At 44.1% G+C, this 21,156-nt stretch overlaps 1 protein-coding gene across 2 annotated transcripts; it reads right to left on the bottom strand.

Annotated features, from left to right (window-relative positions):
- Positions 1-8,217: 8,217 nt before the first annotated feature.
- Gpr83 (G protein-coupled receptor 83) lies at positions 8,218-20,694 on the bottom strand. Of its 2 annotated transcripts, XM_090342474.1 has the most exons (4): positions 20,308-20,694; positions 15,252-15,377; positions 12,843-12,976; positions 8,218-9,228 (listed from the first exon to the last, which is right to left on the bottom strand). In XM_090342474.1, the coding sequence occupies exons 1-4, from the start codon at positions 20,692-20,694 to the stop codon at positions 8,604-8,606; spliced, it is 1,272 nt and encodes a 423-aa protein (XP_090198600.1). In that variant the 3' UTR covers positions 8,218-8,603. The 2 variants fall into 2 exon arrangements, with proteins under 2 accessions (XP_090198600.1, XP_090198601.1); XM_090342475.1 differs by lacking the exon at positions 15,252-15,377.
- Between the last annotated feature and the right edge of the window lie 462 nt (positions 20,695-21,156).

Raw genomic sequence — 21,156 nt, 5'->3', positions numbered from 1 at the left:
GCACCATGGAAGACAGGGCTTGGAAGAGCAAAGCTGCTCACCTCACCACAGCTGGGAAGCAGAGAGTGAGAGCAAAGGGACAGATAATATGTAACCTTCAAGGGAGCCCTCAGTGGCCCACTTACTCCAACTTAGCCTCACCTCTTATAATTTCCACTACCTTTATATAGCTCATTGAACTCTGAGTGGATCAATGGATTAATCCGTTGATGAGGTCAGAGTTCTTATGATCCAATCATGTCTGAATACTGCTGCATAGAGGACTACGTTTTCATCCTAGGAGATTTGGGAGACATTTTATCCAAGCTGTTTTCCACAAGCAAGAGCACTGATAAGCTAATAATTTGTTTTCCAAATGCTGGCAGGCTAAAGACTCTCAAGACAATGGAATGTGTGGTTTTCTTCTTTTATAGTGTTTGAAGGTCATGAGAAACAGGTAAACATTATGAAGTAAGGCACAGGTGTTCACAACAGGTACTGACAAAGCTGTCACCATTTTACATAATCACTGACTGCACAGACTTGTTGCAGGTCAAAGTGGTAATAAGAAATTTAGGGAAGCTAAAAAGTCCGGATCTTGTGTGTGGCAAGAGAAGAATGCAGGCAAGACTCCAACGTAGTAAAGGTAATAGAAAAGTTTATTAGGAAAAAAGTGTGATAGAGAAAGGAATCACGTGATATAGACATGCCAGAAAAGACATCACTTCAGCCTAACTCAGCCATCTTGCACTCTCCTCCTCCTCGCTACAGTGCTTAGTCTTGTATTAAATAATGAGAACTGGAGTCCTTGAAGATACTTTCTAATTGGTGGGTCTCCTTTCGGTGTCATGTCATGTTGTGACGCCGAAGATTCGTTGTCCTTACTTCCTCATTCTTTTGTCCTTTTTACTTTCCCTTTTTAATTTTGTTTTATAGCCCTCTGCCCCCATTTTGTTGGTAGGTTTCGGTTTTTCACCTTATCCTGCCATCTGGAGATTCTATCAACAAAAATTCCCCGGTTGGCTACTTTCTATTAATGCATATAGAAGGAAGGGGCAATGGAAGGGAATTCAAGCTGTGTCAAACTGATTGTTGATCCCTGTACCTATTCTGTGACAGGTTCCTGAGCTGCCAAGTAGAGAGTTACAGAGCTTTGCAATGGGCAGAATTTATACACAAGAGCAGTTAAAGTCATGTTGAGCTGAAGCCCCTGAAGCTCTTCTTATGAAAACAATGAACCAGAAACAGCATTACATTCTCAGATGCCACCCACAGACTGGTGCCTATATTAAGTACTTGAAAGGAGCAAGGAGTCACTAAAGCATTCAATTTCTCAGTAGAAGACTATAGAACCATGCAGGAAGGAAGGATAATGGCTCTCTAGAATCTGTGAATAATTTCAGACAAAGGAGACCGATTTGCAGATGGATTTGAGCTTGCTAATCAACTGACAGAAAATGTTCCTGAATTACCCTGACAGGCCCCAAAGCAATCGTAAAGTTTTGATAAGTGGACAAGGAGTGAGAGAAAAAGAGAGTCATAGGGAAAATGACAATGAAGCAGCTCAAATGCAATGCTGTTGCCTTGAAGCTGGAAGGAGACCATGAGTATGGGTAGCCTCTAAAACTCACACTGGCTGGGAAAAAAGGTCTTACCCAGACCCAACAGAGAGAAATTCAGCTCCTCTGTGTAAGATTTCTGACCTAGCTACAACACTAGAAGATAAACAATTTTTGTTGTTTAAGCCATTAACACTACAGTAATTTTTTATGGCAGTTATACAAAACTAATACTTCTGGATGCTGGTGGACTGTGCCTATAATTCTAGCTATGCAGGAGGCTGAGATCTGAAATTTATTGTTTGAAGCCAGCCTAGGAAGGAAAGTCTGTGAGATTCTTATTGCCAATTAACTGTCATAAAACTGAAAGTGGAAGTTGTGGCTCAAGTGGGACAGTGCCTAGGCCCCGAGTTTAAGTCCCAGGACTAGCCCAAACAAACAGCAACCACAAAACCCTAACACAAATGCCTTCACACTGTGAGAGAAAATGATTGTTGACCATTATCCTATAGTCAGGCATAGTGCTGATTAAGTGTGCATTTAAACTACAAACACATCCTAAGCAGGTAAGGCCTATAAAGAAAAGAGCTCCTACACATCTTTTCTTGGGAATATGCTAGAAGATGTTTTCTGAAATAAGGAAACAAATAACAACAATGAAGAATAACAGAGACATTAGGCGCCTAAACTGACCTAATCCTTCGAGGGGACATCCGTAGGTGTGCACAGGCACGAACAGCAATGATCCCAGAGTGATTCATCCAGGTAGCACAGGAAGCCTGGGGGGTGCTGTGTGGGACCAGAATCCCTGAATGGCCTCTACCACACAAAGGGATTCAAATGTTTTGGAAAGTAATTATTGTAAACATTATTATTAATTATATTGTTCATTATTATATTACAGTAGTTATAATGAATGTAATGTAATTATAATAAAATAATCATTTGGGTTGAGTGACCATGCTGTGAAAAACCAGAAATAAAATGGCAGCTGGGCACCAGTCACTCACAGCTGTAATCCTAGCTACTCAGAAGACTGAGATCTGAGGATCATAGCCTAGTCCTGGCATGAAAAATCCTTGAGATTATTATCACTAATTAACCACTAGAAAACCAGAAGTGGCTCTGTGGTCCAAAGTGGTAGAGCACTAGCTTTGAGCTAAAGAGCTCAGGGACAGCACTCAAGCCCAGAGTTCAAGTCCCGTGACTGACAATAAATAAATAAATAAATAAAATGGCAATCCTATCTAAAATACTCTTAGTGCTCAAAAAATTAAACTCCCCCAAATTAACCCTCAAAGAAACAACAACCTAATTAATAAATGGGCTAAAGACTTGACCTTTTCAGAAGTAAGAATGGCCAATAGACATAAAAAGAAATGCTCAACACCTCTGGTCATAAAAGCAATGCAAGCCAGGCGTGGTAGCTACTCAAGAGGCTGAAATCTGAGGATTGAGGTTCAAAGCCAGTCCAGACAGTAAAGTCCATGAGACTCTTATCTCCAATTAGGCACTCATCTCAAATCATCTACCAGAAAACTGAAGTGGCACTGTGGCTCAAGGGGTAGGGTGGTAGCCTTGAGCTGAAGAGCTCAGGGACAGTGCCCAGGCCCAGAGTTCAAATCCCATGACCAAAAAAAAAATAGCAATGTGAATCAAAACAACATTGAGATTTCACCTCACCCAAGTTAGAATGGCCATTATCAAGATAACTAACAATAACAGATACTTTCAGGGATGCAGCCTAAAAGGAATGCTACTACACAGTTCATAAGAATGTAAACTTTCTCAGTCCTTCTGGAAAGCAGGTTCCTCAAATAACTAAACAGAGAGTTTCCCTACAACCCAGCAATTCCACTCCTGGACACTTATCCAATAAATTCCCTTTCTTAATTTCATATGGTACGCATTGAATTTCATAACTGTATTTTCTCCACCTCTTCCTCTCTTCATTCTAATGAACAAGGTTGTTCATTCAAGGAAAAAATAATTGTCACATCTTGGTTGTCTTGGTAGTATTTTTTGGTGCCAATCCTGGGGCTTGATTCAAAGCCTGGAAGCTGTCTCTGAGCTTTTTGTGTTCAAATCTAGTTCACCACTTGAGCCACAGCTCTACTTGTGGCATTTTGCTGGTTAGTGGGAGATAAAAGTCTCACAAACTTCCCTTCCTGAGCTGGCTTCATACCTTGATCTTTAGATCTCAGCCTCCTGTGTAGCTACTATTACACATGAGAACCCCCAGTGTCTAGCTCAGAACACTTTGTATGTTTTAATAATATAGCTGACAACCTGACTTACTTGGAAGAGCTCAAGGAAGAAATGCAAAGGTCTGGCACTCTCAATCTCCATTTTCATTGCTTTATTGTTGGGGGGAGGCCGGAGTCAATTTACAGACCCAATAATGCTAGATTAATTAGAATACCTGGCTTATGGTTAGCTTGTAACACTGGTCCATGTTTGATCTGTTTTGAACTATCTGATCAGCTAAATTTTGTCTATGTTATAAACCCCTAAGAACACACTGCCCAAAATGAAAGCACAAAGTCTGAACAATTTACCTATGTCTAACCTACATGCCACCTGTTTGTACCCAAACCATATGCCTCCCTCACTTACTGTTGTCAATATCTTAAATCTTGTGTTCACGATCCCTTTGACTTTCTTGTATTTAAAGCTGGGGACCATAAATTCATGACCAATCTCAAGATAGGATCCCTGGGGAATAGAAATACAGGACAAAAAGAGCTGTTAAATAGCAAGTGTTTTCCTCCCAGGAGGAAATACATAATTCATTCAAGGCAGATTGTGATGCTTCAGGAAGGAGAATGAATCGAGTTTTCTCATTAAATTCCACTTTTTTGTTGTTTTTGCTTTTTCAAAATGTGCCCAGTATTATATCTTTCTCCTTCCTTTAAGGGAGCAAGGGAATGTTGAAGCAAAATGAGAATCCATAGCACTGAAAGGCAGGCAGCATGTCTCTCCCATGTCCAAGCTACATTGTTTTTCATTTTTTCTTTTTTTGGTTGTTGTTGTTCTTGTTTTGGTTTGGTTTGTTTTTTTCGCAGTGGTGGGGGCTATCAGTTGTGGGACTTGAACACTCGACCTGGGCACTGGCCCTAAGTTCTTCAGCTCAAGGCTACACCCTATCCCTTGAGCCACAGCACCACTTCCAGTTTTCTGGTAGTTAATTGGAGATAAGAGTCTCATGGACTTTAGTGCCCAGGCCAGCTTTGAACTGCGATCCTCAGATCTCAGCCTCCTGAGTAGTTAGGATTACAGGCTTGAGCCACCACACCCAGCTCCAAGCACCATTCTTAAGACAAGGATGCTTCCCCAAGACTCCATCCTCTCAGATTCCTCCCTGGCCTCGTAGGTATGTGCATGGGCTCAGCATCACAGAAGCCCTGGTAGCATGATGCATGCAGCTTTTGAGGAATGAGCAGGTAGCTCACAGTGGAAATGAACAGAGCAATTGGGTTACGATCAGACCAATGTAGATACATGGAGGCTCAGACTAGTGAACAGATGGTGATTTCCCTTGGCAACCTGCGCAGACAGGACTGTGCTCACAACACAACCACGGGAGTGCGTACTACAGCCATGCATTCCCTGACCACTAACTTGCAAGGGCTCTTAGAGCTCACCTAGTAAACATCTGCTAAAGTAGATAATATAAGCACTGGGATAGGATGGTTAGAGTTAACAGGTTGACCTTCAAATGAGCTCATAATTAAGATTTGAATAGTGCTCTAAAAAGTAAGATTCCTTTCTACATACTTTCACAGAACCTCACCTCCAAGAGGGTCTTATTTTTTTCCCACTTTAGATCTTTCATCATCAGCCAGTTATATCTAAATTCACCTCATACAGAATAATAATGCCCACCCCGGAAGATTGCTGTGAAGGTTAGTGAGACAAGACCAGAAGCATCTAGTGTAGTAGTACAGATAGAATCTACTGTCAAATCTTTGTTCCTTTCTCCCTTGGCCTTTTATTTTTCTTTCAGTTTTTTCTCCCTAGGTTCAATTGTTAAAATTGATCTGAACAGATTTTTAATAATGTCAGGGTAATTATGTCTGTGGTAAAGGCCCCTACCCAGCTTACCGGGAAGGTTAAGGGGTCCTTTGCTCAGTGTGGTGGCTATCTTCGTGTATTGAGCAGTATCAACCACACACTGCAAGTGGAAAATGGCCTCTTACGACTAAAGTGACAGCTACACTTCCACCTGAGTCACTAAGGAACAAGTATATCACAAAGTTCAAATAGACAGTGCAAATGTATCATCTACCAGTGACGGCTTGGCAGCTGACTGCATGGCAGCAGCTTTGAACCAAGAGGCAGAAGCTTCTCTGCTGGCTCTTTACCCTCTCCTTGCTTGAATTTACTCAGTTGGAACCCTGGAGCACAGATAATTTCCATGTTTCTTTCACATAATCAATATCACTTCCCAGTTTAAAGGTTACTGGTTGGGATATAGTTATCTAAGAAGCACAGTCCACACACAAAAAAATGATACTTTATTGAGACTAGAGCAATTTATAATCAAGTGCTCTTTACAATACATTGAAGAAATCTGAGTTTCACAAATATCACATGCACAAATACACATCACCATTTGCTTTGAGGCACACAGGGAGCAGAGAGAAGGGGCAGGTTTGTGTCCCTGGCGGCCCTCAGGCTCGAATCTGGTTAGCTCTGTGACTGGGCATTATTATTCTTAGACACCTCTGACAGGCATGAATAAGCTTTCCCCATGAGTCTCAAGACAAGAACATTTTTCTTTATTGCTGCTGCTCATTCTCACTCTGGTTTATGAAATTTCTATAGCAGTATTAAAATGAAGCTCATATTACAAAGACAATAAAAAGACACATGAGCCCTTTGGACTTCAAAAGTACTCTTTCCCAGGGAATATCGTCTTCTCCAAAATAGCTATTCAGTAAATCATTTCTAATTGTGTCTCTGGAAATGTTTCTATCATCCTTATGAATAGGCTAGCATATTCCAAGTCTCATTCTAGGGAAGGAGGTGATATAAACAAGCTCGGATTCAATCAATAGCCAAGCAATCTAAGTGAATCTCAGACACACCTATTCTCCAAAACCTGTTTCCTTTCAGCTTTGCTTCTAGGAACTAGAACCTCATAGCAGTTGTTCAGGGTCATGGAACAAAACTGTCTTTCCTGATCTCCCTTTCTGTGACTCTCTGTGTATGTTTCTCTCTGTGTGTGTCACTGTCTCTGTCTCTGTCTCTCTCTGTCTCTGTCTCTGTCTCTCTCTCTCTCTCTCTCTCTGTCTTTTTCTCTTAATAATACCACAAGACATTTGGGACCAGGTAGAAGCTGAGGAGAACATTCAGTCTCTGGAATGAGATTTCTCTAGCAAGTGGCCCTTAAGGAAAAAGGTTTTTCGAGGATGCCAGTGGTATTTTGGAAGTGACATGTGAATGGCTAGGGTGATGTTGACTGTCTCCTTTCAGGAACTGGTGTGAAAAAGGATCTCATTAATGAGACCATGCAGGACATGGCCTGTCTAGACAGTGTGGGTGGATGAGTTGTACAAACACGATCGTTTCCAGCATGATGGAAAGTAGGCTTTCTCATCAACTGTGAAAGCAGAGCAGTGTTTCAGCCCTTCTTGTCTCTGTGTGATTGCAGAAAAGAAGGAAATACATTTTCTAGCTAACCTGTTCCATGGTTCATTGCAATAGCCACCATGTGAAGAGAGGAACCTGAGCTAGGCCCTGCCTTCCACTGGGCACAAAATGGAATGGGTTCTATCGATTTAGCAACCTTCACCTCAGCGCTCCCCTGTAAACTCTTCTTCAGTGTTCCTGGTAGACACTTATTGAGCAGGGACAGAAAAGTACTCGATTATACCTCCTTTCCTTATTGATTATTAGGATGTAAATAGAAATCCCCAGCTCAAATTTTTAGGATGCACACACATGCACATGCACAAAATCACAGAAAGACATATATACGAAGGGGAAGAGTTACAAAGAAATCCACAATAGGGTCGTCAGACTGATCACAAATTGATTGGGTCAGGTTTAATACGGTCCTTTATAATTTGCTGAGTTTTTTCCAAGCGTAATAGGGTTTTCTCCTTGATGTAGGGAACATGAGTTAGTCCTTGTAAATAAGACTTGTGATTTATCTTGGTCCAGTGACTTCCAAAGTTGAGGCATGAGGCCCTCCATATCTGTTCGCTGGCCAGTGAGCCAGCCTCCAGCAGGGTGCATCTGATCAGCCACAACCAAAGTCTGTCTCAGGCAGTCACAGCAGTTGGAAGGGCTGGTTCTAACAAAGGCAGCTGGCTAATTCAGCCCCTGTTGGAGCTGAGATCCAGGTGCTCCATCTCACAGCATTTCCTAGATGGAGATTCATTAACAGGGGCCTCAGCCGGGCGTGGTGGCTCACACCTATAATCCTAGCTACTCAGGAGGCTAAGATCTGAGGATCACTGTTCAAAGCCAGCCTGGGCACTAAAGTCCATGAGACTCTTATCTCCAATTAACCACCAGAAAATTGAAAGTGGTGCTGTGGCTCCAGTGATAGAGTGGCAGCCTTGAGCTGACGAGAGCTCAGGGACAGCCCCAGGCCCAGAGTTCAAGCCCCAAGACCAATAAAAACAAAAAACAAACAAACAAAAAAACCACACACACACACACACACACACACACACACACAAAACAAAATCAAAACCGGGGCCAGGAGTTTGGCCTAAGTGGTTGAGTGCTTGCCTAGCATGCACGAACACACAAGTTCGATTCCTCGGTACCACATACATAGAAAAAAGCCAGAAGTGGTGCTGAGGCTCAAGTGGTAGAGCTCTAACCTTGAGAAAGTCCAAGGACAGTGCTCAGGCCCTGAGCTCAAGCCCAGGACTGGCAAAAAAAAACAAAAAACAAAAAAACAGGGGCTTCAAGGTTCACTCATCACATGGGGCTAGGAATCTGTACATTAAGCCCTAAGAACACAAGCGTTCTACTGGTACTGTGAACTTTGTTTCCAGCACTGTGAAGATCAGACAGAATACTCTCCCTGTCTCTTCCTAACCTCTCCTAATTCATGGCCACAATTGGTTCCACGGATGACAGGTCTGTCTTCCCAGACAGGAGCTGGGTGGAGGCCAAGAGGTTATTAGCTAGCAAAACCCTCCGACCATTGCTCTTTTCTGTCCAAGCCACCCTGAAGGAAGGGACTGGGGAGGGCATTCTTTCTTCCTGAGGCTTGGGAGGTCTTTGACACATGCTCAGTAATGCCTTTAGCTCAACCCTGAAGTTCTCATTCAGCCAGCAATAGATGAAGGGGTTGTAGCAGGTACTGCTCATGGCAAACCAGTGGAAAGCAAAGTAGAGAGCATTATTGGTGTGGATGACCTTGCTGGAGAGAAGGAGAACATAGCAATTGAGGGGGAACCAGCAGAGGGCAAAGAGGATGACCACGAGCATCAGCATCTTGATGGTCTTCTTCTTCTTACGCCGCAGAGCAAGGTATTGCTCTGTGGTCACATCACCAATTGTATTACACAGCCACAGCTTCTTGGCCACACGGGTATAGGCCACAGAGATGATGAAGAGGGGGAGGATGTAAAGCAGAATAAAGGTGGCCAGGTCCAGGTACTTCCAAAAGAGGTCTGCTGGCTCAGGGAAGTCTGGCAGGCATAGTGAGCGTACAATGTCCTCACTGGGGACAGGAGAAAAGGAGAAACAGACAGACAGACAGACACAGAGAAGATATGAATATAGAAAGACTTCATCCTAAGAAGTTCCTCCCCTTCCTTCTTTGGGAGTGACAGTCTGATATAGCACTTTTAGAGCTGTAGGCTAATTATCTGCTCATGTTTCTGGTTCTCCACAAGGCTGAGAGGTTTCAGGTAAGAAAAGATCCCTGATCTCTAGGCATTTCACAGTGAGACCAAAGGAGTATATTCTTAGGAGAGGATCACAAAGGCATAATAGCTATATGTATCTGATCATATGAAATCATATTTATCAAAATGAACTCCAGGAAATGGAAACAAGAGGGATTTTGATTGCTGTTGTTATTTTCGTTTCCATTTGTCTTGTTTGTTTATCTATCTTCGGAAGAGAAAGGAGAAGAATAGAAATGGTGAGACAAAGAGGGAATAAATGAAATCTATGTACATAAGGTCCTATAGGATGAGATTAAGTGAAATGAACTCTAGAATTGAGCTTAGTCTTCACTTTAGTTTCCTTACCTACAAAATATGAGTAATGTTCTCATAAGAGAGAACAAGAAGCCGGGCAAGGTGGCGCACGCCTATAATCCTAGCTACTCAGGAGGCTGAGATCTAAGGATCAAGGTTCAAAGCCAGCCTGGGCACAAAAGGACCTGAGACTCTTATCTCCAATTAACCTCTAAAAAATGGGGAGTGGGGCTTGGCTCAAGGGTAGGGTGGGTAGTCTTGAGCTGAAGAGCTCAGGGACAATGCCCAGGCCAAGTTCAAGCCCCATGACCCACACAAAAAAAAGAAAGAAATGTACACTTTATCTGGACTATGTAACTGTAACCTCTCTGTACATCACCTTTACAAGAACAGTAAATAATTTTTTGAAAAAAAAAGAGGGATCCCTAAATCACTTTATGTCCTTTTAACCTCGGATACTCCTGGCCAACAATAGGGACCCAATAGATATTTATTGGGTACATGAATGAATGAAGCAATAGTGTCCTATTCTGAAAACTAGTTCATTCATGAAGAAATCTTAGAATTTGCCACTGTTCTAGTATCTCCTCCCAAAGGGAAACAGAAACATGATTAAGACAAATGATAGATTGTAAGAATCTGAGTGGTAAAGCCTGACCAGTAAATGGAACTTCAGTTATTCATATATAACAGTATTATTTTATATAGAATATGCTGCAGTCTCTTTGCCCTTCTTACTCATTATGGCTTATAATATGTGCTGGTATCATTACTGGCAAAAGGAGAAAACTCAGGGCCGGGAGTTTGGCTTAGTGGTTGAGCGCTTGTCTAGCATGCACAAAGACCCAGGTTCGATTCCTTGGCACTATATACACAGGAGGAAAAAGCCAGAAGTGGTGCTGTGGCTCAAATGTAGAGTTCAAGTCTTGAAAAAGCCCAAGAACAGTGCCCAGGCCCTGAGTTCAAGCCCCAGGACTGGCAAAAAAAAAAAAAGTAACAAAAGTCCTTAAGGTGTAAAGGAAGATGAGAAGTCTGAAGGTTGGGGGTCTGGGTATGTGATTCTTTCCAATATCCTGGAATTTGCGGAGAAGCCTTCAAAAACCCATTTGGGCCTTTTTTTCTTAAACTCTGCTTTTGTAACTGGAGTGAGGACATGTTTTGTTTTCTACTTCAATGCCCTAGAATTCTTTTGGAGTGTGTGTGTGTGTGTGTGTGTGTGTGTGTGTGTGTGTGTACACTAGGGCTTGAACTCATGGCCTCATATTTGGCTTTTTCATTCACAGCTTCACCTCCGGTTCCATCCTAGGGTCTTCTTTATGACTCAGAGCACTAGCCTCCAACCCCTGCTGAGCAGAAAGAAATAGCTAGCACCTAAGATAGGCCTGAGCCAATGACAGCTCTTCCCCCAGACTAACAGAGACTGACAGTTTCTGTTCTCCCCAGCAAGCCTAGAACCAATCACTGAGAGAGGAATATGGAGGCTTGGCTTGCTTGACCTAGTGGGGGTAAAGTCTGCCAGCCAGACTGCTCTAGAGCTCCAAATGGGTCAGATACCTCTTCTAAAAGTGCATTTTGGTTTGCCTCTCCCTCTCTCCATCCTGCCTCCCCATTTCCTCACTCATCACTTTTGGAGTGTTGATTCTCACACTGGGATGTGTATCTGCCTGCATCGCAACACCTGTTTCTAAGGAGCCTAACCCACAGTGGTAAAATGTTGGGCACGTAAACCTAAATCACTATTTCTTTAGTGACTATGATTAAGGAGGGTTCATACTGTAAAAAGAGTAAGCAAGAAAATGGGATCACCTAGCTAGCTATCAGTTCAGAAACCAGCCAACTCTTCTTTAACCTTGTCTTTTTTTTGCCAGTCAGTCCTTGGCTTGGGCTCAGACCTGAGCACTGTTTCAAGGCTAGAGCTCTCCCACTTAAGCCGCAGCACCACTTCTGGCTTTCTTCTGTTTATGTGGTACCCATGTACTCTACCACTACGCCAAACTCCTGGTCCCTAATTCATAATTTTTTAAACCTTGAGTATTTGAAAGAAATCCTCATTAGGTGAGCGCATATGTTAATGATACCAGAATGGAGGTAAGAAGAGGTAGAGAATCCCATTCATAGACATGCATGCATGCTTTATTTCTACATTGTGTGAGAACTTAAACAAATGGCAATCAAAAGGAAACAAAAATTTAGGTTTTTTTTAATGTGTTGTGTGAAATTATTTCTTTTTTTTTTCATTTTTTCCCTTTGATTTATCCCTTCCACTGTTTTTGTTTTTTGTTTTGATACCCTATATCTTGTATATGTTTATCTGATTTGGAGAAGAGAAGGGAAATAACAAAATGGTGAGACAAAAACTAAGGGTGAACCAGTGCAACAGCAATATTCACAAGATGCTAAATTGGATATGAACTTTACAGCTTTGGGAGGGACGGATGTGGGGGGAGGGATGGATGTGGGGGGAGGGAGAGTGGGAGAAAATGAGGGAGACGGTAACAATGTTTGACAAGAAATGTACTTACTTACGTAATTGTAATCCCTCTATTGATCACAATAAAAGACAATAAAACTTGTAAAAATGTAAAACAAGAAGAAAAAAGATGCATTGTATTCACGTGCTACTTTGTTGAATGGCAACTCTTTTTTTGAATGGCAACTCTTTTATACAATAGCTTACAGATAAGAATAAGATTAAATAAAAGGACAAAAATTAAAAAAAAAAGCAAAAAAACTTGTCCAATCTAAACAAGGCAGTGTTGTCTCCTCTAAGGTGAGTGTGAGTGTGTGCCCTCTAGAGGCAAACTCTGGTAACTACTGTATCGTCCTTGTAAGACACACTGGGAAGAGACTGAGGAAGCCAAAATCGTTGAGAAAAGAGGTGGGGGGCAAGGGGGTGGGAGTGGGGGAAGAGCAGGAGTAAAGGAGTAAATGTGTTCAGACCAGGAAGCAACAGGATGGGATATATAAAAGTAGAGAAAGGGAAGTAATTACTTCTAATCTTCAGAATTGTAAATCCAAAGCGACCAATTTCCCCTTGGCACGAAGGCAGTCATAGATTTGGGGACAAGGGGAGGAGAGGGATGGAGCAAAATCCCAAGAGCCCTAGACTGCATCTACTAAAACCTCTCACCTGTACTTGAAGGTAAACAGTTTCTGGCAGATGGCATGTGGGAGTGAGAAGAAGGTAGCCATGATCCAGATGACGATAATGTAGATGACTCCCTTGGTGATGGAGATCCGGGGTTTCAGTGGATGCATAATAACCTGGAAAACAAGCAAAGGGTATGTGACAGTGAAAAGGCTTGAGGCAAGTGAGACTTCTGATAATGAGGCTCATTTGCATAATAAATCATAGGACCTATTTATATGTCAAGCAACATGTCCTTTCATGGTTGAGCCCTGGAGCTGTGGCAGCTGGGGTTGATCACCTGCAGGGGTGAAGCAAGAACTCATCTGGAATCACATTCACTTCAAAGGCCTATGGCTCTACCCAGCTCCCAGAACAAAGATGGCTGGGAAAAGTTAGACCTCCGTCCCGACCTCCTCAATATCTCCCTTCCCCAAAATTTTTGATGCTCGCTACCACATGAAGGGGTCTGAAAAGGTTGGATGATGCCAGACATGGAAAACAACTTCTCATGACTTATGGCGGGAAAGCTGCCTTGTCACTTCTCAGAAGCTCTCAAGAATAGTTATTAAGGCTGTTGTTAACATGACTGTGACTGCCGGCACCATTCACCTGGAGTACAGGCAGTGTTGAAAGCTTTGGGCTGAACATGCATTGTAGAATTGCTACTGTAGGTCAATCCATTCTAAAATGTTTCAATGCCCTTAACTCTTGTGGATTTATTTACTTATTTATTTATTTTTGTCAGTCCTGGGCTTGAGCTCAGGGCCTGAGCACTGTCCTTGGACTTTTCTCAAGGCTAGAGCTCTACCACTTGAGCCTCAGCACCACTTCTGGCTTTTTTCTATGTATATGGTACCAAGGAATCGAACCCGGGTCTTCATGCGTGCTAGGCAAGCACTCTACCACTAGGCCAAACTCCGGGCCCCTCTTGTGGATTAAATTATTTAAGACTTGGAGACTTTGGGAGTTGAGGATCATTTCCTCTTGCTGAAGTACCCAGAGATGGTTAGTACAGCTGCTGCCACCTTGGGAAGGCATTTTAGGACACATGAGACATGCTGGCTGTTCCTCTGACTTTGCCATTTTTCACCCTTATACTTTTATTGGAGTCAGCCTAAGCCCTGCTCAGACCCTCTGTTGGCTTTGGGTTAATCATCCATGGTTGAGCATGTGCCATAGCCACGTGATCACTATGAGCAGTGATCACTAGAAGTAGATATGAGCAATACCTACGCTCCATTCCTCTGAGCCACTCTCAGTTCATGAGTCAACGCTGTTATCTGTGTTAACTGGCTTAAACATGGGCCAGGCAAAGGTAACTCACAGGTCTTATTAAATTAGGGAAAATTATGAAAAGAAAGGAAATATTTGAATATAAACATTTACATTTTCCATAACATACCCGCAATATATGTGAGCAGCTGATCTTTACAAAATTATAGCATTTCAGAGATAGAGTGATTTTCTAGTATGGCCAAACTCAATTCCTGATCTGATTCAAGAATCTCCTCAAAAAGCACCCCTATCTAGCTGTCACCCCGACTTTGCTTAGATATGACTGGTGACATGAAATTTATTACCTTTCAAGCAGCTCAGTATAGATATTTCTATTCAATATTCACTTCTCCCATTGAATCTACATTTTTTAAGCTCCCTATCCCTTGATTCTTGCACCTCTGAAGATAAATTCCATTTCTCTGTTTAACAATACTGATGTAGATGGATAGGTTCTTTTGAGACATCTTAGAACAGGGCAGTCTTGTGGTGACAGCTTAACTTTGGAGCCGCATAGACCTCAGACTTCATTTCAGCTTCATTATTCAGAGTTACAATATCTGGGGAAAGTTATATAGGCACTTCCCTGAGTCCTGGCTCCTTGACTCAGCATAGTCTCAACAGACAATATAGCTTATTAAATTAGCATATGTAAGGCAACTGACCTGGAGCCATTCCCTTTCCAGGGCTGAGATGCTGGGGTTTGGTGTAGGTTCCTGCCACTAAACATGCCCAAGATGCTCATTGTAGATTCTTCCAAGCACAGCTCTGTCACTACTTCTGCCACCTGGACACCATACAGTTTGTTTACTCCTCCTTGGTCTAGGCTAGTAGACATTGGTCTTCCACTCTAGAGCCTTATCTCTGACCTGCAATAATGTGCTGCTCTCATTTCATTTGCAATTTCCCACTTTGACCTTACTACCATCCATTTTTTGAAACTGAAAACATCATCATTGGGTCTTCATTGTAAAATCAAACTAAGAATAAATTGGGGTAACAGCTAAAATACAGGGTTCGATGTTTCTGATCTCTGTGCTTATAATGGCCAATATGAAGACAAACACACTCAGTGAATACTGGGCGTGTCTCCTGCAGACTCCAGGAAGAAGAGCGTTAGGGGTGGGGTCTCACCTGGTGGCGGTCCACAGCAATGGCTGTCAGGGTCAGTGCTGACACATGCAGGGAGCAGTACTGGGCAAAGCGACTGATGTGGCACATTCCCTTCCCAAACACCCATGTGCTGTTCACAAATCGAACCTGGAGACAAGCACCAGAGGTCAAGCAGGCCTTGATTGTCAATGCATGTAAAATCTCTGGCCACTTTACATTTGCTAACATGGCTGCTACCTTTTGAGCTTAGTATAAAGTCTGTAAAACAAGAGAAGAAAAGGTGTGAAACATTGACAGACTATTTAAATAAGTAGTGGGCAAGAAAATAAGGGACGGTGAATTGATCGTGGCACATTGTATGCATATATAGAATATCACAGTGAACGCTTGTACAACTATTAAATGCTAGTGGAAAAAGAAAGAAAGAAATGTTGTGCCAGGTGCCAATGGCTCACACCTATAATCCTAGAGAGGCTGAAATCTGAGGAGAGTAGTTTGAAGCTAGCCCAGGCAGGAAAGACTGTGAGACTCGTATTTCCAATTAACGACCAGAATAAGCCAGAAATGGTGCTGTGGCTCAAGTGATAGTGTGCTAGCTTTGAGCACTGTCCGGCCCAGAGTTCAAGCCCCAGGACTGGCAAAAAAAAAACGAAGGAAGGAAGAAAGGAAGGAAGGAAGGAAGGAAGGAAGGAAGGAAGGAAGGAAGGAAGGAAAGAAAAAGAAAAAGAAATGCTGGGCCAAGAGGATGGCCAAGTGGTAGAGTGCTTGCCTAGCATGCATGAAGACTCTGGTTCGATTCCTCGGTACCATATACACACACACACACACAAAAAAAAAGCCAGAAGTGGTGCTGTGGCTCAAGTGGTAGAGTGCCAGCCTTGAGGAATGCCCAAGGACAGTGCTCAGGCCCCGAGTTCAAGTCCCACGGCTGGCAAAAAAAAAAAGAAAAAGAAATGTTGTATTTTATGTGCAATCTTTTCTCAGCCTAACAGAATTCAGTCTAGGGAACAAATATCACAATATAGCTGTGTTGGGATTTTTTTTTTTGCATTTTGTGGTGCTGGACAAATACTATACTATTTAGCTGTATTCCAAACTCCCATGCTAGGAAATTTTGTCTAAACTGGTTTTGCAACTGATGGCCCAGAAGGTGGCTCAAGGGCCTAAATAGATACAGGTTGATGTGGGGAGAGGTATAATCCTAGAAGTAGACCTCATTCTCAACATGTTCATTCAGCACTATTTGCTCGATTGATGTTTGAGTAGCTCTTGAATAATACTGTTCACTCAGGAGAGACTGGGTATGGGTCCTGATCCAGTAGCTTCCAATCTAGGCAAAGGAAGGCTCGAACAATTTGAGTTAACGACAGAAAGTAGTCAGTGTGCTATGGAGATGAAGGGAAGCAGCGGGTAGAGGTGGAAAGGGCAGAGGAAACGTGGTGATGGCTATTTAGCCTAACAGAAAGAATATTCTCTGTATTTAGAGCAGAATTTTGGCCAAGACACTTAGGTCTCTCTGAGGCCCATATTTTCTTCCTCTGTAAATCAGATTAGGCCTTTTCACATAGCTAATAGGAAAATCAAGTAAGATGCATTACACATGTAGAGCAGGTATAAGTAATGCCACTTTCCTAGTAAGCATGTGTCATAATTTGCCATCATGATAATGTAGGCAACATTAGAAATGAGGAAGGACTTTCACATATGGAGATCAGAACAAAAGTCGTAGACACTAACAGGTTGGACACAGGTGACTCATGGCTGCAGTCCTAGCCACTCAGGAGGCTGAGATCTGAAGACTGTGATTTGAAGGCAGCCTGGGCAGGAAAGAGTCTTATCTCCACTTAACCACCAAAGAGCTGAAGTAGAGCTGTGGCTCAAGTGGTAGGACACCAGCCATGGGTGAAAAGGCTAAGGGTTGTTGTACAGGCCCCGAGTTCAAGCTCCAATACATTCTCTTCCCTCTCCCCCCAAAAGAAAGAAGACACAGACACTAGCCCAGAAGCCGGAGTGAGTTGATTTAGCTGGCATGCACGCAGGAAAGTTGGACAAGACTGGCACTCGCTGCTTTTCTGGGTAGATGAAAAGCTTCAAAAAGCCATTTGAGACTTTTGAGCAGCCCGGAAACATTATTGAAATAGCCATCTTCAGCTATGTCTGCTGCTCACTTCCCCATACTCAGCGAGTGACCAAATCCAGACCTCTAAGTAATTGTCAAATCTTTTCCCTCTTCGTCAGACCCAAGGCCATAGATCTGTTACAGCCTCATCACAGCTCTCCCTGTCACAGTATTGCCTCTCAACAAATTCAGCCTGCACATAGCCACCAGTACTTCTTAACCACAAATCAGACAGGTGTCACCATCCAGCTGAGAGTCATCACAGCTCTCTGGACAGTCAGGTGCATACGAATAGCTAAGCCCAAAAAATATGGCCCCAGTGCCCTTTTCTGGTCTACCTCCATGTCTTGACTCCATCCTCACTGCCATTCTTCCACTGTTTTGTAGCTACACAGAGTGAAATTTGTGGCTTCTTGTCTTGTTCTCCCTGTCTGCATTGTGCATTCATCTCAACTGTTGACCTGGTAGATTAGATTGCTGTTCATCTGGTTACATGGAAATGTCATGTCCTTTGTGAGGTCTTCTTTGACCCAATTGTGGGACTCTGACAGGTCCAGGACAGGTTGTCTTCTGTCACCTCCACTACATCCTGTGTGTGTCTCTCTACCATAAGAACCATAGCTATTGTTTGGTTTGTCTAGACTAGAACTGGGCTTCATTCACCATGACTAAGATGTATGAAGTAGAGGAAAGGATACTGGGGAAAGGAAGATACTGTTGGCAGCCAGCCAATGGCTGAATAGGCTGCAGGTTTATAAGACCCTCTCCTCCTCTTTTCCTCCCCCCCCCCCAAAAAAAAAGCAAACACCTTCATCTCCCGCATTATCATCACTTTGGAAACTAACACGAATTTGGATTTGGTCCATGGGTCATGTTCAAGGCTTTGCTTGTACCAGAGGAAATACTGGATTTTTAGGACAACAATGTCTTTTCTTGAAGGAGCTCTCCTGGGGCTGTCAGCTATCATTGGCCTTGAATCCACGGCTCCTTGATTTGGGTCTTGGGCCTTTCCGTGAGGCTCTGGGCAACAGACCCTAGGCTCCAGGGTCTCCCAGCACTAATCTCGGCATTTCCATTTCACAGCTAAGACACTAAGAAAGTTGAGCCAGAGCTTCTGCTTTGATTAGGAAAGGAGAAGGAGAGCTATTTAGAAACCTTGCTGTCCTTAGTCACTGCTCACAGGATCCTGGAGGATCACCCACTGGTTACATGTAAGCTGGAAAGGGATTAGGACAATTTCATGTTCGGAGCAGCAGAATCCGAACACAGTTCAAGAATGCCCCCACTGGGAGTGACTTCGTGAGCAGACACTGGACTTGAATTAGGGGATGTAACTCATTACGGCTCTTTAGGGAGGCCTTGGATAAGGGTTGAACTTAGTCTTCACTTTAGTTTCCTTACCTACAAAATATGAGTAATGTTCTCATAAGAGAGAACAAGAAGCCGGGCAAAGTGGCTCACACCTATAATCCTAGCTACTCAGGAGGCTGAGATCTAAGGATCAAGGTTCAAAGCCAGTCCAGCACAAAAGGACCTGAGATGCTTACCTCCAATTAACTTCTAGAAAATGGGGGATGGGACTTGGCTCAAGGGTAGGGTGATAGGCTTGAGCTGAAGAGCTCAGGGACAGCACCTAGACCCAGAGTTCAAGCCTCATGACCCGAGAAAGAGAGAAAGCAGGGGTGGGGGGGGGCAGGGCAGGAATAAGAGATTGGATGAGTGTTTGGAAGATACAAGATTTAGAACATCCACATGGATGGAAATTTTTGAAAGGGCTCCTCCTTTCGTTGTTGTCTCTCATTTCTGTGTGTGTGTGTGTGTGTGTGTGTGTGTATGTGTGTGTCTGTGTCTGTGTGTGCACACACATGCACTGAGTTGGGGAGAGACAGAGAGGCATGAGCAAATTCTGATGGTAGTAACTTAAATAAGTCATTTGTTAATCTGTACATTTAAAGCAAAACTCATGTTATGGAAACCTATTATGTAACTGTCATTATGACTGCTAAGTTCTAGGTTCCTAGTTTCTAAACCCAAACAAACTGCCCCCTGGGATACAGAAGGACAGAAATGGCACCACTAATGCTGAATGCCAAGGCCTGGAGAAAAGCTGTCCATGACTGGGGCAAGTCTACCTCTTGCTCCAGTGCAGGTTGCATACACACACAGCCACAGAAGGAAAATGCAATTCAAATAAGCAGCCCAGGGGAATGCAAAGCTTCATTGACAAGTATTGTTTGAGTAGGAAATGGAAGCAGCCTGTGAATGGGGAAGAGAGAGGAAAGCATTTAGTAGACTCATTCAAGGGGACAAGGGAGATGACTTGAGCTAATCATCTCAGACCCAGTAATCTCCGGGGCTTGATTTACTGCTTGATAATAATAATTTTTAAAGTCCAATGAAATGAGTTCAAACAGCACATGTTGGGTTATTTACAGCTAGCTGCAGACTCAGGTTTTTGATTCAAGGTCCCAAGCTGAAGAAAGTAATGGAGAAAAAGAAGAGAGGGAGGGGATAAGGGAGTCAATGTGAGAGAAAGCCACGATGGAATGAGAATGAGTGGGGGAGGTGAGAGAAATAAACCATAGGGAGACTGACCAGAAACAAATTTAAAAAAAAAAAATGAGATAAGAGGAGAGGAGACGATGGGGGAAAGAATGGGCAAGATTTGAGAGAGGCAGAAAGCCTGAGACTGACAGAAACACTGAAAAGCCGAGGAGGGAGTGCAAAAGTAAGAAACTAGAGATGAGTGCAAGAGAGAAAAAGAAGAGACAAAGGTGAAGACAGAAGTGGTGACAAAACTGAGGAGAAAGAGGAGTAGGAGTAGGGGTGGGGTGGGGAAAACCCAGAGAAAGAGAGAGACAAGAAAGAGAAGACAGACAGAGGAGGGCAGGGCAGGGCAGGGCAGGGCAGGGCAGACACCGGGAGGCGAGAGGCTGGCGCCAGCCCCGGGCCCCTTACCAGGGTGAAGGGGGTGTTGAGCAGGGTGATCATGAGGTCGGCGACAGCCAGGTTGACGATGAAGAGGCTGGTGGCCGAGTGCATGCGCTGGTTTTTGAAGATGACATGGCAGACCAGCACGTTGCCAAAGAGCGAGAAGACGATGATGAAGGAGTAGGCGACGACGAGCAGGGCTTTGACGGTGGGGTTCTGGGACTCGGCCCCGTAGCGCCTTCTGCCCACAAAGTTCTGCCAGTCCGAGAAGGTGTAGTTGTTCCAGGAGAAGAAGCGCGACGCGTTGGGCACAGCCAGGGCCATCTCTAGGCTCTGGGGGTCGCCCTGGCCCACGGGAGTTTCTGTGGCTTCCCCCGAGGGGAGGAGGAAGAGCAGCAAGAAGTGGGGGAGCATCTTGCAGGAGCCCCTTCTTCCCGGGGCGGCGCGGCGTCCGCCCGGGCTCCCCACGACGCACACGCGGCCCTGGGCGGCTCGCGATCGCCCGGGATTCTTCCCGCACTTTTATCTCTCAGCCCGCACCAGGCGCCTCTGCCTATTGGGCCGAGGAGTGACGCGCTCGCTCCCAGCCCGCTCCCTCCCCGGGCGGGACTCGAACGCACACACTCGCCCGGGTTCCGCTTACCTCTCGCCAATGCCAGCGAGCCGCTGAAAAGGAGGCGGTCCCTGGGGACGAGGATGGGGGCCGGAGTGGGGGCCGGGGGGGGGGGGGCGCGGCTGGATCTCACTGGATCTCCTGAACAGATGGATCCCTCCCATTTCTTCCTAGAGGGGATCCCCCCCGCGCTGTGGGGCCGTTTTCAGCTTTGAGAGTCCTGGTGGAAGAAGGGGATGAGTTTCGGGAAGCTCCCGGTTATT

The sequence above is a fragment of the Megascapheus bottae genome, chromosome 12, assembly GCF_031878675.1.
Source record: "Megascapheus bottae isolate mThoBot1 chromosome 12, mThoBot2.hap1, whole genome shotgun sequence".
In the NCBI taxonomy this organism is placed as follows: domain Eukaryota; kingdom Metazoa; phylum Chordata; class Mammalia; order Rodentia; family Geomyidae; genus Megascapheus; species Megascapheus bottae.
The sequence above is the reverse complement of the archived record's forward strand: the minus strand, read 5'-3'. Positions and strand labels throughout refer to the sequence as shown.

What these genes read in the sequence shown, in the direction of transcription:
- Gpr83 (XM_090342474.1), bottom strand. Translation starts at nt 20,694, where the DNA reads ATGCTCCCCCACTTCTTGCTGCTCTTCCTCCTCCCCTCGGGGGAAGCC. An exon ending in TTGCTGTGGACCGCCACCAG is followed by an intron (nt 12,977 to 15,251) that starts GTGAGACCCCAC and finishes CTTGTTTTCCAG; the next exon opens with GTTATTATGCATCCACTGAA. An exon ending in CTGTTTACCTTCAAGTACAG is followed by an intron (nt 9,229 to 12,842) that starts GTGAGAGGTTTT and finishes TCCTGTCCCCAG; the next exon opens with TGAGGACATTGTACGCTCAC.